The sequence below is a fragment of the Nomascus leucogenys genome, chromosome 18, assembly GCF_006542625.1.
Source record: "Nomascus leucogenys isolate Asia chromosome 18, Asia_NLE_v1, whole genome shotgun sequence".
In the NCBI taxonomy this organism is placed as follows: Eukaryota; Metazoa; Chordata; class Mammalia; order Primates; family Hylobatidae; genus Nomascus; species Nomascus leucogenys.
In genome coordinates, this window is record NC_044398.1 from 2,972,629 (window position 1) to 2,990,943 (window position 18,315).

The 18,315-nt window shown below is 37.7% G+C and overlaps 1 protein-coding gene and 1 pseudogene across 1 annotated transcript in view; one reads left to right on the forward strand and one right to left on the reverse strand.

The window, feature by feature from the left end:
* The window catches only part of ME1 (malic enzyme 1), a 217,811-nt gene that overhangs the window by 32,300 nt on the left and 167,196 nt on the right, over window positions 1-18,315 (forward strand). The window contains exon 3 of the mRNA XM_003258282.3: window positions 6,329-6,478. Within this exon, the coding sequence (XP_003258330.1) occupies window positions 6,329-6,478 (150 nt within the window). The remainder of the gene's footprint in view (window positions 1-6,328; window positions 6,479-18,315) is intronic.
* Window positions 11,415-14,348, reverse strand: LOC105737806 (annotated as a pseudogene).

The window sequence follows — 18,315 nt, forward strand, 5'->3', positions numbered from 1 at the left end:
ATGGAACAAAACAGAGGCCTCAGAAATAACACCACACATCTACAACCATCTAATCTTGACAAACCTGACAAAAACAAGCAATGGGGAAAGGATTCCCTATTTAATATATGGTGTTGGGAAAACTGGCTAGTAATATGCAGAAAACTGAAACTGGACCCCTTCCTTACACCTTATACAAAAATAACTCAAGATAGATTAATGATTTAAACATAAGACCTAAAATCATAAAAACCCTGGAAGAAAATCTAGGCAATACCATTCAGGACATAGGCATGGGCAAAGACTTCATGACTAAAACACCAAAAGCAATGGCAACAAAAGCCAAAATTCACAAATGGGATCTAATTAAACCAAAGAGCTTAGAGCTTCTGCACAGCAAAAGAAACTATCATTGGAGTGAACAGGCACCCTACAGAATGGGAGAAAATTTTTGCAATCTATCAATCTGACAAAAGGCTAATATCCAGAATCTACAAAGAACTTAAACAAATTTACAAGAAAAAAACAACTCCATCAAAAAGTGGGCAAAGGATATGAACAGACACTTCTCAAAAGAAGACATTTATGTGGCCAACAAACATGAAAAAAAAACTCATCATCACTGGTCAAATGCAAATCAAAACCACAATGAAATACCATCTGACACCACTTAGAATGGCGATCATTAAAAAATCAGGAAACAACAGATGCTGGTGAGGCTGTGGAGAAATAGGAATGCTTTTACATTGTTGGTGGGAGTGTAAATTAGTTCAACCATTGTGGAAGACAGTGTGGCGATTCCTCAAGGATCTAGAACCAGAAACACCATTTGACCCCACAATACCATTACTAGTTATATACCCAGAGAATTATAGATCATTCTACTATAAAGACACATGCACACGTATGTTTACTGCAGCACTATTCACAATAGCAAAGACATGGAACCAACCCAGATGCCTATCAGTGATAGACTAGATGAAGGAAATGTGGCACATATACACCATAGAATGCTATGCAGCCATAAAAAGGAATGAGTTAATGTCCTTTGCAGGGACATGGATAAGCTGGAAACCATCATTCTCAGCAAACTAACACAGGAATGGAAAACTAAACACCGTATGTTCTCACTCATAAGTGGGAATTGAACAATGAGAACACTTGGACACAGGGAGGGGAACATCACACACCAGGGCCTGTCATGGGGTGGAGGAAAGGAGAGAGAGAGCATTCGGATAAATACCTAATGCGTGCAGGACTTAAAAACTAGATGACAGTCTATAGGTGCAGCAAACCACCATGGCACATGTATACCTATGTAACAAACCTCACATTCTGCACATGTATCCCAGAACTTAAAATAAAAAATAAAAAAATAAAAGAGGCCTAAGAAAGCTGACTTTCCCTTTCCCTCATGTGAGGATGCAGCGAGAATGTGCTGTCTTTGTGGAATGTGTCCTTATCAGGCTCAGAATCTGCTGGCACCTTGATCTTGAACTTCCTGGCCTACAAAACTAAGAGAAATCAATTTCTGTTGTTCGTAAGCTACCTAGTCTATGGTATTTTTGTCATAGCAAACTGAATGGGCTATGACACCACCCATATGCATCTCCTCAAATCATATTTAATCTTGGAATAAAGGCAATAACAAAGTCAATACTTCCACCTAACACAGTACAACTATCTTGCATACAACCAAAAATGCACCAACCCTATCCTCAAAAGAAGATGCCAAATCCTTGGATGATGTTTACTCTCGTCGATATTCCTTAACTTAAACACTATGATGTAATATTAGCAGTACTTAAATACTGTGATGCAATCAGTATGTCTTATGTTATCAGATAAGGTGATAAGAGAAGGAAGAAAATGGTATTTTCTGAAATTTGCATATGGATTTTTGCTTATATATGTATACACACATATTAATAGCAAAACAAGGAAGAAATACTTATGGCAATTACAGTCTTCTTTTTCTTTAGTTGATCACATGGTCATAGCTGGTATTTATAACTACCTTTTTCCATAACCCAATCCATATCCCCTTTGCCCTCAGCAAGTATCTCAGTTGATTGTGGTTCTTTACCTGGCGAGGGTGACTCAAACCTTCAATCCTGAATGGTCTAGGCCATTAGTAATCATGCTTGAATTGGATTGTTGTTTTCATTAGCTTTAATCACAGGGCATGGTAATACTAAGAGCTGCCCTAAGGGATCTCCTGTATTTCAGACATACGCTCTCGCCTCCACTGTAGTGTAACAGTTTAGTTTCCTCTTGGTAGTCAGGATCAATTTTTCCCAGCCAGCACAGTAACTCCTTTCTTGGCCTGTTAATTCAGAGGCATGTGGTGCTCAAAGTGGTCAGGTGGCAGTCTTAATTTCCTGTTCAATGGGTTTATTATTGTGTTTCTTGATGGAAACATTCTTCCCTTTGGAATGAAGACCTCTAGACCAGCAGAGCATAAAGTCACAGGGGGAGAAAGGAGAAATTTTGCTAGTGTGACACTAGGGTTTTTAGTGAGAGGTGCCATTTCCATTTCCACCCCTTGATTTCTAGACCTATGAATCCTGGCTATGAGAAAAACAGGACCATTTTTTGGACACTGATTGAGAGCACATACAGCCTCCTGGCGAACCTTGCGTCAGCTTTGCAAGGTATTGCCACTTTGCTGGTACTGTAACTGAGTCTTCAAAAGTACATTCCACTGTTTTGTCAAGCCAGTTGCTTCAGATTGTTGGGAAACATTGTAAAACTAGTGAGTTTCATGAGCATGTGCTCATTCCCCACACTTCGTTTGCTCTAAAGTGAGTTCCTTGATCAGAAGCAATGCCGTGTGGAATACCATGATGGTAGATAAGGCATTTTGTAAGTCCATGAATAGTAGCTTTGGCAGGAGCATTGCATGCAGGGAAAGCATATCTAGATCCAAAGTAAGGGTCTATTCCAGAAAAAAAAGTTGTCCTTCCCATAATGGAAGCTGTTGAGTGTAATGAACTTGCCACCAGGTAGCTAGCTGGCTGATTACCCTGGAGAATGGTGCCACATCAGGGAATCAGTGTTAGTCTCTGCTGCAGATTGAATACTCAGAAGTGGCTATAATAGCCAGGTTGGCCTTGGTGAGTGAAAGTCCATGTTGCTGAGCCTATACATAACCTCTATCCCTGCACCATGGCCACTTTGTGCATGAGCCCAGTGGATATGATGGGGTGGCTGGGCAAAGAGGCTGACTCAGTTTGTCCGACGTGTATACGGTTGCTTCTTTTATTAAACTCCTTCACAACCTTCTCTTTCATTTGTTCCATAATATCTTCCTTACCTGCTTGTGTCCTTACTTTATATTCTTTTCCTGGGCGATTTTATCAGCTACCTGCTAAGAGCTGGTGACCTTCATATATTTGCTACAGACTGTTCCTCAATATATATTGAACATCAACTCAGTGTCAGGTACTCTTTTAGATATTGGGGTTACAGGCAATGATCTCTGACCTCATGAAATTTACATAAATTATTAAAAATTATTATTATTTTGAGAGAGGGTCTCACTCTATTGCCCAGGCTGCAGCGCACTGACGTGACCATAGCTCACTGTAGTCTCAACATCCTGAGCTCAAACAGTTCTCCTACGTCACCCTTCCAAGTAGCTAGGACTACAGGCATACACCACCATGCCTGGCTTATTTTTAAATACAAATTATTAAATTTTGTAAATAGTAATACAAATTGGTAAATTATAAAATATGCTAGAAAATGGCTAGTGTCTTGGGATGGGGGAAGTAAAGGTAGAGCAGGGTAAAGAGGAGCAGGGTAAAGAGGAGCTCAGAATGCTGAGGGGAGGTATGGCCAGTTTGCATTGTTGAGTTGGGTGATAAGGGTAGCCTCCATTGAGAAGGTGAGTTTTGAGCAAATAATCAAAGGTGGTGGAGCAGTTAGCCATGAAGAAATCTGAGGAACAGTGTTTTGTAGCTGGCATGTTGAAGAATCAGCAGGGAGACTTGTGTCTAGAGCAGAATGAGCTAGGGAAAGAACGGTAAATTGGGAAAGGAAGTTAGCGAGGTAATGGGCAGTGGATTAGGTATGGCTTTGTAGCCTGCTAAAGACTTCTGCTATACTATGAGTGAAAAGGGTAGTCTTTTGAGGTTTTTGACCCGAAGAGCCACATGATCTAAGCTATAATTTCAGAAAGACTGGCTGCAATGTTGAGAATAGAATGTAGGCTGGGATAGCTTTTAGGAGACCATTATAATAATCCAGGCAAGAAATGATGGTGATTTAGATCTAGGGTGGTAGCAATAAGGGTAGTCAGATTTTGGATATATTTTGAAAGTAAAGCCAACACAATTTATTCATGTATTTCACATGAATGTTAGAAAGCTTTCAGAGAAGAGGAGTGTGTTAGTCTGTTCTTGCATTGCTATAAAGAAATACCTGAGGCTGGGTAATTTATAAAGAAAGGAGGTTTAATTGGCTCATGGTTCAGCAGGTTGTACAAACATGGCACCAATTATCTGCTGCCTTGGTGAGGGCCTCAGGAAGCTTACAACCATGGTGGAAACAGGAGCAAGATAGGAAGGATGTGCCAACCAAATCTCACATCAACTCAGAGCAAGAACTCATCACCAAGGGATTGGTGCTAAGCTATTCATGAGGGATCCACCCCCATGATCCAAATACCCACCAGGACCCACCTCCAACACTGGGGATTACATTTCAACATGAGATTTGGAAGGGACAAACACCCAAACTATATCAAGGAGAAAACAGCAAGGAAACAGAAAAGGAATGACCAGAGAGATAGGAGGAAAACCATGAGAATATGATAGATTGGAAGTCAAGGAAAGAAAGTGTATTGAGCCCTAAGGAATATCTCCTGTGTCAAATGTTCTGATAGGTAAGGTGAGGTCTGAGAATGGACCATTGATTTAGCAATGCTAATTTCCACATTGCCAAATTAATTTTATCATGTCTAAAGTTAAACTCTTTGTCTTCCACATATTTATTTTCTGGGTTATGTCTATCTAATTGCCCAAACATTAGAATCCATGCATCTCTTACTCAGAATTCTGTGCATTTTCATCTATTCTAGGGAATGAAAATCAATTCAAAATGGCTGGTAAGGTTGTTGAGTAGTTTTGCAAGATTCTTTAAGTTGAACTGAGCAGTTTACGTTTTATTCTATGAACTATTGAAGGTTACAGATATCATGAAAAGGTTTATATTTACAAAGATAACTCTGGATCAGAAATGCTTATAGAAAGAAAAAGGCCATAAGATGCAGATACAAAGAAAAGTTTCTTGAACTTCCCTACCTTAGTTATTTTTAGGATGAGTGTTACATTCTCTTACTTATTTCCTGTATGTCATTTCCCTTGGTTATTCAATACTGCAAGTCGAAGGATGAAATCTTTCTATTAACTTAGTTAATATTAAACTAAATCTATAGTTATATTTTCATCTCTTAAAATAGGGATAAAGTCTCTTCAAGTATTAAATAAAACTGTGCTATTTCAGCAATGATTTTAATGTTTGCATGATATTAGTTAAGTTTATGGTTCTTTATTCTTTGAGATATTTAAGAATATTTCTTGTCTGGGTGTGGTGGCTCACGCCTGTAATCCCAGCACTTTGGGAGGCCGAGGCAGGCAGAGCACTTGAGGTCAAGAGTTCAAGACCAGCCTGGCCAACATGGTGAAACTGTCTCTACTAAAAATACAGAAAAAAATTACCTGGGCTTGGTGGTGCATGCCTGTAGTCCCAGCTTCTTTGGAGGCTGAGGCAGGAGAAAATGCTTGAACCCGGGAGACAGAGGTTGCAGTGAGCCAAGATCGCGCCACTGCACTCCAACCTGGGCAACAGAGCAGGACTCTGTCTCAAAAAAAAAAAAAAAAATTAGCCAGATGTGGTGGCATGCCCTTGTAATCCTAGCTACTCAGGAGATGGGGTTTCACCATATTGGCCAGGCTGGTCTTGAACTCCTAACCTCGTGATCCACCCACCTCCGCCTCCCAAAGTGCTGGGATTACAGGCATGAGCCACCACGTCCGGCCATTTTTGTATTTTTAGTAGAGATGGGGTTTCACCATGTTGGCCAGACTGGTCTTGAACTCTTGATCTTGTGATCCGCCCACCTCGGCCTCCCAAGGTGCTGGGATTACAGGCATGAGCCACTGCGCCCGGCTGAGACTCTGTCTTAAAGAAAAAGAAAAGAATATTTCTTAAGTCTTTTTTAGTCAGATGTTTTCTATGTAACCTAAATGTACTTTGTACTTGGTTGAAAATATTTAATTAGATTTCTAAGTAGCTATTTCATGACTTTATAGGATGTAGATCTAATTATGTCCAATTTTTACAGGTATCTTCTCTTAATGGATCTCCAAGATAGAAATGAAAAACTCTTTTATAGAGTGCTAACATCTAACATTGAGAAATTCATGCCTATTGTTTATACTCCCACTGTGGGTCTGGCGTGCCAACAATATAGTTTGGTGTTTCGGAAGCCAAGGTATGTCAACTTTTATTTTAAATGCAACTTGTGTCTTTATTTATTTTTGTAAGTTTTTTAACGAATTTAAAATTTATTATTATTTTAAATTTAACAATAAAATTGCATATATTTATGACGTACAGAGGATGTTTTGAAACGTATACATTGTGAAACAGTAGAATCAAGCTAATTAGCGTATGCATTATTTCACATTCATATCATTTATTTGTGGTCAGTACGCTAAAATCTACTTTTAGCAGTTTTCATGTATATAATAAATTATCCTTAGCAACCATCTGGTACCATCTGGTACGATAGATGTCTTGAACTCATTCCTCTTGTTTAACTGAAATTTTGTATCCTTTTCACCAGCATTTCCCTAATCCCGCAACCCGCTCCCCCACACCTTTCTCCTATCCTCTCGTTACTACCATTCTTCTCTTTGCTACTATGAGTTTGACTATTTTTAGGTTCCACATATAAGATCATGTGGTATTTGTCTTTCTGTGTCTGGCTTATTTCACTTAACGTAATATCCTAAAGGTTCATCCGTATTGTTGCAAATGACAGAATTTCTTTCTTCTTTAAGGCTGAATGGTATCCTAGTGTGTATGTGTACCACATTTTCTTTATCCATTCATCCGTTGATGGACTCTTACCTTGATCCCATATCTTGGCCATTGTGAATAATGCTGTAGTGAACATGGGAGTGCAGATATCTCCTAGACATACTGATTTTATTTCCTTTGGATACGTACCCAGTAGTGTTATTACTAGATCATATGGTACTTCTATTCTTAATTTTTTGAGGAGCTTCCATACTGCTTTCTATAATAGATTTACTAGCTTACATTCCCACTGAACAGTGAATAAGAGTTTCCTTTCCTCAGGTTCCTCGTCAATACTTATTGTTCATCTTTTTGATAATAGCCGTTCTAACAAGTGTGAGGTGATATCTCACTGTGCTTTGAAGTTCAATTTCTCTGATGATTAGTGATGAGCAATTTTTCATATACCTGCAGGTCATTTATATGTCCTCTTTTGAGAACTGTCTATTCTGGTATTTTGCTCATTTTAAGAACAGATTATTTGTTTTCTTGTTACTGAATTATTTAAGCTCCTTACACATTTTGAATTAATCCCTTATGAGATGTATGGTTCATAGATATTCTCTCCTATTCCATAGATTGTCTCTTCACTCTGTTGACTGATTGCTGTGCTGAGCTTTTTAGTTTATTATAATTCCATTTGTCTATTTTTGTTTTTGCCTATGACACTGGGGTCATATCTAAAAACATCATCGCCCAGACCACTATCATGAGGCTTTTCCCCTAAATTTTCTTGTAGTAGTTTTATAGTTTCAAGTCTTACATTTTTCTTTACCTATTGAGTTGATTTTTTTTTAATATGGTGTGAAATAAGAGTCTAATTTCATTCTTCTGGCATTTGGAAAACCAGTTTTCCCATCACCATTTAATGAAGAAACTGTTCTTTCTCCATTTCACTTTTGTAAAAAATCAGTTGACTGTAAATGCATGGGATTTATTTCTGGGCTCTCTGTTCTGTTTCATTCTGGGCTCTCTATTCTCTTTCTTTGGTCTCTGTGTTTGTTTTTATGCTGGTACCACACCGTTGTGATTACCACAACTTACATTATATTTTGAAATCAGGTAGTATGATACCTCTAGCTTTGTTCTTTTTGCCTAAGATTGCTTTGAATATTTGGGGTCTTTTGTGGTTCATATGAATTTTTTGATTTTTTTTTGTATTTCTGTGAAAAAATGTCATTGGAACTCTGATAGGGATTGTACTGAATCTGTAGATCTCTTTGGGTAGTATGGTAATTTTAACAATATTAATTCTTCCAATCCATGAAATGGAATATCTTTCCATTTATTTGTGTCTTCTTAAATTTTTTTCATCAATGTTTTGTAGTTTTCTGCATACAGACATTTCACCTCTTTGGTTAAATTTATTCCTAAGTATTTTGTTTTTTTGGTGGCTATCATTATTATTATTATTGTTTGGAGACAGTCTTACTCTGTCTGGAGTGTAGTAGAATGATCTTGGCTCACTGCAACCTTTGCCTCCTGGGTTCAAGTGATTCTCATGACTCAGCCTCCTGAGTAGCTGGGATTACAGGTGCGCACCACCACACCTGGCTAATTTTTGTATTTTTGGTAGAGATGGGGTTTCACCACGTTGGCTAGGCTGGTCTCGAACTATTGGCCTCAAGTGATCCACCCGCCTCAGCCTCCCAAAGTGCTGTGATTACAGGCATGAGCCACCACACCCAGCCTTGGTAGCTATTATTAATGGGATTGCTTTTTTGATATTTTTGGATAGTTTATAGTTAGTGTATTAGAAACATTGCTGACTATTATATGTTGATTTTGTATCATGGAACTTTCCTGAATTTATTAGTTGTAACAGTTTTTTGTTGGAGTTTTTAGGGTTTTCTATGTATATGATCATATTGTCTGCAGACAGACCATTTAACTTCTTCCTTTCTAATATGGATGTCTTTTTTTTTTTTTCTTTTGCTTGCCTAATTGCTCTGGCTAGGACTTCCAGTACTAAATTTTCTCTCTAGGTTTAAGATTTGGCCAGGCACAGTGGCTCATACCTGTAATCCCAGCACTTTGGGAGGCTGAGGCGGGCAGATCACGAGGTCAAGAGGTCGAGACCATCCTGGCCAACATGGTGAAACCCCATCTCTACTAAAAATACAAAAATTAGCTGGGCATGGTGGCATGTGCCTCTAGTCCCAGCTACTCGGGAGGCTGAGGAAGGAGAATAGCTTGAACCTGGGAAGTGGAGGTTGCAGTGAGCCAAGATCGCGCCACTGCACTCTAGCATGGCAACAGAGTGAGACTCTGTCTCAAAAAAAAAAAAAAAGATTTAAGATAATGAAAGTATTTCCAAATCAATTTGGGTTCCCTTTTACAGATAGTAAATGAATTTCTTTTTGTTTTGAAAGAGATTGGCTGGGCATGGTGGCTCACACCTGTAATTCCAGGACTTTGGGAGGCTGAGGCAGGCAGATCACCTGAGGTCAGGAGTTCGAGACCAGCCTCGCCAACATGGTGAAACCCTATCTCTACTAAAAATACAAAAATTGCTGAGCGTGGTGGTGGTTGCCTGTAATCCCAGCTACTAGGGAGGCTGAGGTAGGAGAATTGCTGGAATCCAGGAGGCAAAAGCTTCAGTGAGCTGAGATTGCTATTGCACTCCAGCCTGGGTGACAGACTGAGACTCCGTCTCAAAAAAAAAAAAAAAAAAAGTAATCATAATTAAGCTCGCCTTTCATATGTTAATTACCACTATTACATATATATTTTTACAAGTTAAAACAAAGATACCAAATTTTTCTGAAATGAGGAGAATATTACTTTCTAAATTGAGTCAAAATTAAATGATCTTAAAGTAGCTCTTTTGTTCTTTCCCTTAAATGAAATAGTAGTCACCTTTGAGATGCATAAAATATAGAACACAATTTTTCTAGCACTACTTATTCATTATATTAGTTTCAGTACTTTTTGAAACAAGAAACAATTGAAATAAATAAATATTAATACTTTTAACAACAGCAATAACAAAAGTTCAAGTTGAATATGTTTTTCTACTTTTGGCTCTGAATTTAAAGATAAAAAAGAAATGTTTAAAGTATCTACCACAAACACAAAAGCCTATTGAAAGTGCTGTCCTTAAAAGGAATATTTCAGAAGTATTATCTGAAAGCAATATTGAATGTGGATTTCCATGTAGCTTATTGATATAGTGGTAATATTTATCATACTGTGCTGCATTACCCTTTGTATAAAGAAAAGAGTTGGCCACATCATCCCTTTGTATAAAGAGAATAATTAGATAAGTATCTATAGATGATCTAAACTACATTAAAATTTTTTTATTGATACATGTTAGATATACATATTTTGGGGATATATGTGATAATTTAATACATTCATATAATTTGTAAAGATGAAATCAGTGTAGTTGAGATATCTGTCACCTTAAATATTTATCTTTATGCTAGAAACATTTGGATTATCTTCTTCTAGCTGTTTTGAAATATACAATAGGTATTTCTTCCATCAAACTGCATACTAAACTACATTAATAGCACATATCCATGTTATATTTATATAATAGTTACATTAAGAATGACTAAATTTTTTTTCATGGAAGAAAAGGAGTTAGAATTTACTGTTAATTGTATTGCAAAGTAATTGTTTTCTGGGTATATAAGAATATTATTTTAACTATACAAATAATTAGATATTCATTATTGAAAAAATAATAAAACAAATATTCAGAAGGAAGAAACTTAAAAATGCCTAATGTCATCATACGAAAAAACCCTGACAGACACAATACATACTATTTTCCTTATAGATGAAGGAATCATACTATATAAACTATTTCTTCCCTTACTATAGGCAAGAAACCTACAGTATTTTCCTTATAGATGAAGGGATCATACTGTATAAACTATTTCTTGCCTTACTGTCTTCTCTGAGTAATGTATCATAAACATCTGTGCATGTCCAAAAAATATATTTCTATATAAATAATCTTAATACAAGCATAATAAGAAGCTGTTTTAAATTCAAGGATGTTTATTGAAATTCTGTTTCTGTGAGATGCTAAGTACTAACAATGATAAGAAATGTAGAAGAGCTTGAATCAAATGAAGTATTTGGGTTGAAGTCGATAGAAATCTCAATAGCAACAATTTTTTTTTTTTTTTTGGCTAAGCACAGGCGATTTTATCGATGGTACATGACAAGGTGGGGCTCCCTCGGCTCCTCCCTTTTAAGGGGTCTGCATGGAAACTGTGAGGAGGGGAGATTCTCAGTGTGGTGGGAGACTGAGTGTGGCAGGGACTCCCCAGCAGTGAGGGCCGCTCTCTTCCCGTCGTGCTCTTGCTGGGGCTGGTGGTCTGGGGCTCTTACTCCTTGGAAGCCATGTGGGCAGAGGTCCACCACCCTGTTGCTGCAGCCAAATTCATTGTCATACCAGGAAATGAGCTTGACATAGTGGTTGTTGAGGGTAGTGCCAGCCCCAGCATTGAAGGTGGAAGAGTGGGTGTCACTGCTGAAGTCGGAGGAGACAACCTGGTGCTCAGTGTAGCCCAGGATGCCTTTGAGTGGGCCCTCTGATGCCTGCTTCACCACCTTCTTGATGTCATCATATTTGGCAGGTTTTTTCAGATGGTAGGTCAGGTCCACCACTGACAACGTTGGCAGTGGGGACACGGAAGGCCATGCCAGTGAGCTTCCCATTTAGCTCAGGGATGACCTTGCCCACAGCCTTGGCAGCACCAGTAGAGGCAGGGATGATGTTCTGGAGAGCCCCATGGCCGTCACACCACAGTTTCCCATAGGAGCCATCCACAGTCTTCTGGGTGGCAGCGATGGTGTGGACTGTGGTCATGAGTCCTTCCACGATACCAAAGTTGTCATGGATGACCTTGGCCAGGGGCGCTAAGCAGTTGGTGGTGCAGGAGGCATTGCTGACGATCTTGAGCTGTTGTCATATTTCTCATGGTTCACATCCATCACGAACATGGGGGCATCAGCAGAGGGTGCAGAGATGACGACCGTTTTGGCTCCTCCCTGCAAGTGAGCCCCAGCCTTCTCCATGGTGGTGAAGATGCTGGTGAACTCCATGATGTACTCAGTGCCAGCATCGCCCCATTTGACTTTGGGGGGATCTTGCTCCTGGAAAATAGTGATGGGATTTCCATTGATGACAAGCTTCCTGTTCTCAGCCTTGACAGTGCCATGGAATTTGCCATGGGTGGAATTATGCTGGAACATGTAGATGGTGTTGTTGAGGTCAATGAAGGGGTCACTGATGGCAGCAATATCAACTTTACCAGAGTTTGAAGCAGCTCTGGTGACCAGGCACCCAATATGACCAAATCCGTTGACTCCAGCCTTCACATTGACTATGGTGTCTCAGGGCTGCAGCTGGCAATGCACAAGAAGATGCAGCTGTCTGTCGAATGGGAGGAGCAGAGAGCTGCAACAATTATTTTTTGAGAGCTTTTACTATATTAGATGGTTTTCTCAGGCTTAGGATACTTTGGTGTGCATATATTCCAAAAGAAGAAGAGACAAACATATAAAATAAATAAATTGTCTAGAATGTTTGAAGGTGTTAAGTGTTATGGAAAAAGAGAACAGGAAAAGGGGGATCAGGAGTGTCAGTTGCTTTGCAGGAGGCAGTTGTAATTTTAAACAGAGTGGACAGTGTGGGTCTCATTGGAAGATGACATTGGAGGAGTTGGGGAGGAAGTCATGTAGATATGAGTGGAAACATGCCAGACAGAAGGAACAGCCAATGTCAAGGCCCTTAGTGGGAACATGCCTGGAGACCAGGAGCAGTATGGAGACCACTGTGTCTGGAGTGGAGTGAGAGAGAGGGAGAGTAGGAGATGAGTTCACAGAGGTGGGGCAATGAGTGGGTATAGGTCTTAGGGCTTCCTGTAGGCTCTTTGGAAGAACATTGGAATTTTACTGTTAGCTAAATGAAAAGCCCTAAATGGTCTTACGCAGTTACGTGACATGATCTAATATTTTTAAAAAGAGCATTCTGGTTGCTGTGTTGAGAATAGACTAAAGCAAAAGAAGAATCAGGGACCCTTGTTAGGAGACTATTACAATAAACCCAGTGAGAGATGATAGTGGCTGAGATTAGGAGAGTAATAATGGAATTAGGGGTAAGTTTTAAAATCCAGATTCTGGATAAAAATGAAGACAGTCACAAGGACTTTCTGCTGGACTGAAAGCTTCCTAGAGTAGTGATTGAGAGTATGGGCTCTGGAGTAGGTAGCCTATTTTTACTTACTGGTTTTGCCACTTGTTGTAGTCTGGTATAAGGTATTTAACTTTTCTGTGCTTCAGTTTCCTCATCTGTAAATTGAGAGTAATACTACAGCCCGCCACATCTTATCCATACTTTCAAATTCCAAAACTGTGAAAATCAAGACTGTAAAAAAATCTCATTTGGGACAAAACCTGATCTTATCTGAAATCATTGGCATCAGTACCAAAGACTATATATAGTCTTATAAGTCCAGCGGTAAACTGGATTTATGAGACTATAATAATATATTTATCTCACTTACTGTCATTTGTTTTTCTGTAGAAGTACGAATGTATTTGATTATGGGGGCTTTCTTAGAAATAAATATGTTTACATATATATAAACATATAAGTATGTATTTTTATGTATGTATGTATATATATATATAGAGAGAGAGAGAGATGGGTGGCTGGGGAGGGGGAGAGGAAGAAATAGGGAAGAGGATAGAGGTAGGAAAGCATTTGTGGCAAAATGCTAACAAATGTTGAATCTAGGTGGAGGTATTTGTTGTATTATTCTTTCAACTTTTCTGTAATATTTGAAATTTAAGTAAGGAATGCTTTACTACTAGAGAAAGTAAAGTTTCTAAATCCATTTCTATATGACCTCTTCGTGACAGTTTTCTGTCATATTGCAATTTAGTGTGTATATTTTGTTGAACTTCTGATGATTTTGAAATTTTCCAGTAAAATAATTATGGCTTCTCTTATAATTATAAAAAATCCTGTTTGAAATTGTGTTATGTGGCTTAAATTTAGGTGTTGTATTTAATTAGAAAGGGAATTGTGGATGTGTGAATGATGTGAATGATGGATCTTCCATTAGCATATAGAAAAATAAAATTCATATAGACGACTTTTATTTTTAAGCCAAAATGGAAAAATGTCTAGTAAACCTTATCTACTACAACAGCAGGTATTTTAAGACATTCAGAAAGTGAAGAGGAGAATTATACCCCTTATTCTATTAATACTTACTGTGTATGGTTTTGGTGGTAGCATTTAGGAACATAGTGAAAATTAAGGGTTAAAAGTACTTCAAGTACTGAGCTTAACATAGTTACAAACAGATATATCTTTTGATCACACTTTTCAGTATGTTTCTTAATGCTGTGATACTTTTCTGTGGCTAGATTTTTTTATTTTGAATATGGCATTAAAATCTGGCTAGGTATCCCAAAATAAATTATTGTATGAATAACCATATTTCTAATTTTTTTCTAAATAACTGCTGGGATATTCATTTATTGGTTTTGTGTGGAATTTCTTTTCTTTTTGGCGTAGATACTTTGTGTGGGTTTTCCAGATGTCATAGATAATCATTTTTACGAATATTTTTGGGCTTGCTTGGATTGTCTTGTTCCCATGTGCCTAAATCATTTTAATTCTTGCAGAATTTCCAGTATTTGGTAATACAATCTGCTTATGTCAGTGTGCCTAATTGTGGTTAGTTTGTACATAGAGGTGTGATTTTTGGAAGCTAGAGACAATTTTTTTTTTTATTTTTGCAGACTGCTGAGCTTCCTATGTTACTTAAGTTACCTGTGTTTTGTGAAACTTTTTTTTTTTAAAGAAAAGTTTTGTGCAAATTGATAATGCAGTTATATGTAATGGATGGCTGAAGCAGATTCATATAATTTCTTTGGAAATATTTCTACCTACTGTATTTTTACACTGTATTTTCTAAGATTTATCTCCCTCTCTTTTGAGTTCTGATTAGCTACATATTATTATACCATGTATTTGGCAATTATTCATGTTCCTACTTTTGATATTTCTAATGTTCTATCAAAATATGCTTGATCTCTTTTTTTGGTATTTTACCATTCATTTTGTCTCAGCTAGATTGTAAGATTCTAGAGAAAAGGGATCATATTTTATAAATTATTCTTGTATTTCTCATGCTATTTAGATTTAATGCCTGGTTGGTGTTCAATTGATATATGTTGCTTGCTATCTCAGAGAAATTGTAACTTAGAATTACTTTATTCATTCACTCACACAGAAAAAATATAAAGTATTCATATATTCTTTATTTCTCCTACTGTTTAAGCATATTATTCTAACAGGCAAATTCTCATAAATAATAGATATTAAAGAAATTGGACACACTCTAAGGAATCAGACTGTGAGGACATGAAATATTATTATTATTATTTTACTTTTGAGACGGAGTCTCACTCTGTCGCCCAGGCTGGAGTGTAGTGGCATAGTCTCGGCTCACTGCAACCTCTGTCTCCCAGATTCAAGTGATTCTCCTGCTTCAGCCTCCCAAGTAGCTAGGATTATAGGCATACGCCACCATGCCCAGCTATTTTTTTGCATTTTTTTTTAGTAGAGACGGGGTTTCACCATGTTGCCCAGACTGGTCTCAAACTTCTGGGCTCAAGAGATCCATCCGTCTTGGCCTCCCAAAGTGCTGGGATTACCACCGCATCTGGCCTCATTCACTCATCCTTATACAGGGCACCACTGATTTGATTTTGGCAAAAGAATGCGCTAATACAACAGTTTGCTGGTGATAGTCTTTTTAAAAGAAGCATTTTCCAAAGTTTGGTTAGAGTAGTACTTTTGGTTCACCAAAAAGTTATGATGAAAAAAGTATTCAGTGCTCGAATTAATTGGAGAAAAATGAAATTAAATGAAATCAAACAAGATTCTTTACAGCCAAGTTTCTCAGAATAATAACCTATTTTGTGAGTTTTTTGGATGGTGAGAATTAGATTTAATAAAGTAGTATACATAGCCTAATTCTTGGCACAAAGTAGATATTCTCAAATGGTGGTTATTATTACTGGTATTATTTTAACTCTCAGGTTTCTTGATAATCAAATAGATTATGGTATCATGTACCAAATTTCAGAATATTGGAATATTTGAAAGAGAAAGTTCATTTGGGGGGCCAGATGTGGTGGTGCATGCCTGTAATCCCAGTACTTTGGGGGGCCAAGGCAGATGGATCAGTTTAGTTTAAGAGTTCCAGACCAGCCTGGGCAACATGGTGAAACCCTGTCTTTACAAAAAATACAAAAATCAACTGGTGTGGTGGTGTGTGCTATAGTCCCAGCTACTCAGGCGGCTGAGGTGGGAGGATTGCTTGAGCCTGGGATGTGGAGGCTGGAGTGAGCTGTAATTACACCACTGCAGTCTTTGTAGCCTGTGGGACAGAGTGAGATCCTGTGAAAGAAGGAAAGAGAGAAAGAGAGAAAGAGAAGAAAGAAAGAAGGAAGGAAGGAAGGAAGGAAGGGAAAGAAAGAGAAAGAAAGAAAGAAAGAGAAAGAGAGGGAGGGAGGGAGGAAGAAAGAAAGAGAAAGAAAGGAAAAAAAGAAAAGAAAGTTTATTTTTGGGACATGTTAAATTTTAAATGTCTTTCGGACTTCCAAGTAGAAGAGTCTAATAGTCAATTAAATATATGGACCTGGAACTTAGTAGATGATGTGCTTAAAATGTCCTAACATTTTAACTTGCATATTATATATGCTGCGCGAATGATATCTGTTTTGATTTTGGCAATGTCACAGATTATCAACAAGAGTAATTGTTAAAAAGAATTAGTCAATAAGATGTTCCATTATGTTGCTTTATGTCTCCCTAGAAAATTATTTGAAAAATGCATAAAAGGAAATATTAAAATCAGCCAAAGCAAAATATTAAAATATGTTTTCTACATTTAATAATGCATTTTTATACTTATTTCCTTTAGAATCCCAAAAGGATTTGAAGTACAGTATTCATTATTTAAACTGTGGGGACAAAGCTTTCTTTATTACTTAATATGTAATTTCATCTGAGGAAGTATGTCTAGCATGCCATCATGACCATGATTAGAAATGGAGATGTATACAAATATGAGAGTCTAAATAAGGTTTACTTATATGGAAACATACAGTTTCTGCAGATGTATAGCCAATAGTGTTGTCTCATATGATGAGGGTTTCAGTTTTAATTGATATTTGATTTGTGAAATAGCACAAGAAAAGAAGCTTAAAAAGAATAAATGTAAAAAGAAACCTTCCCGAAACTAATACTCCTTTAACCAAAATGTTCTTGTTGTATAATACAGATTATAATTATACTATCAAAGGAGAGGTTAATATAATGAAACTTTCATATTGTTCTTGCTTTATAAATTTTCTGTAATCTAAATCTACCTAGCTTTTTTCATATATCTATAGTATGGTAATTTTACTTGATTAAGCTATAAGTACTTCAATAACTCAGTGATTGTAAAATGAGCCTAAGTTGTTTATGGAAAAGAAACATGGTTTCACAGCCAGTTTTAATAACTGCAAATTAAATTTTTAATGCTTGAAATAAGACTGTGGCACTGTCTTAGTCAATTTGGGCTGCTATAATAAACTACCATAAACTGGGTACTTTATCAGTGACAGAAATTCATTTCTCACGGTTCTGGGGAGGCTGGGAAGTCTGAGAGCAGGGTGTCAGCGTGGTTGTGTTCGGTAAGGACCCTCTTCTGGGTTGCAGACTGCCAGCTTCCTGTTGTTTCCTCACGTTGCAGAAAGCAGAGAGCTCTCTGGGGTCTGTTTTATAAAGGGCACTAATCATATGACCTAAATCACCTCCCAAAGGCCCCATCTCCTAATACCATCATATTGAGGGTCAGGATTTCAAAATACATGAATTTTGGGGGACACATTCAGTCTGTTGCAGGAACTTTCAATAGTTTATTGCTATTCTACTTGTTATTTGACAATTATAATGTAAACTGTCAGGTGATTCAGTGCCCAGAGGTTAGTAGTTAGTAGACATGCCTTGCTGTCCTAGGTCCTCTCACTCTGAGATGTGTGGAGCTAGCCTTTTTTCATGGACCAGAACAAGAGTTTCTGGGAAGGGGTGAGAGGCGGTCCTAAACCTTTAGGTAGTCCTGGATACTAGAGCTGCCCAGGTGAACCAGAACTATTTTTGATTGGATTTGCGTTTTTTTAATTAAACTACTTTAGAATCCTTAGGAATATCTA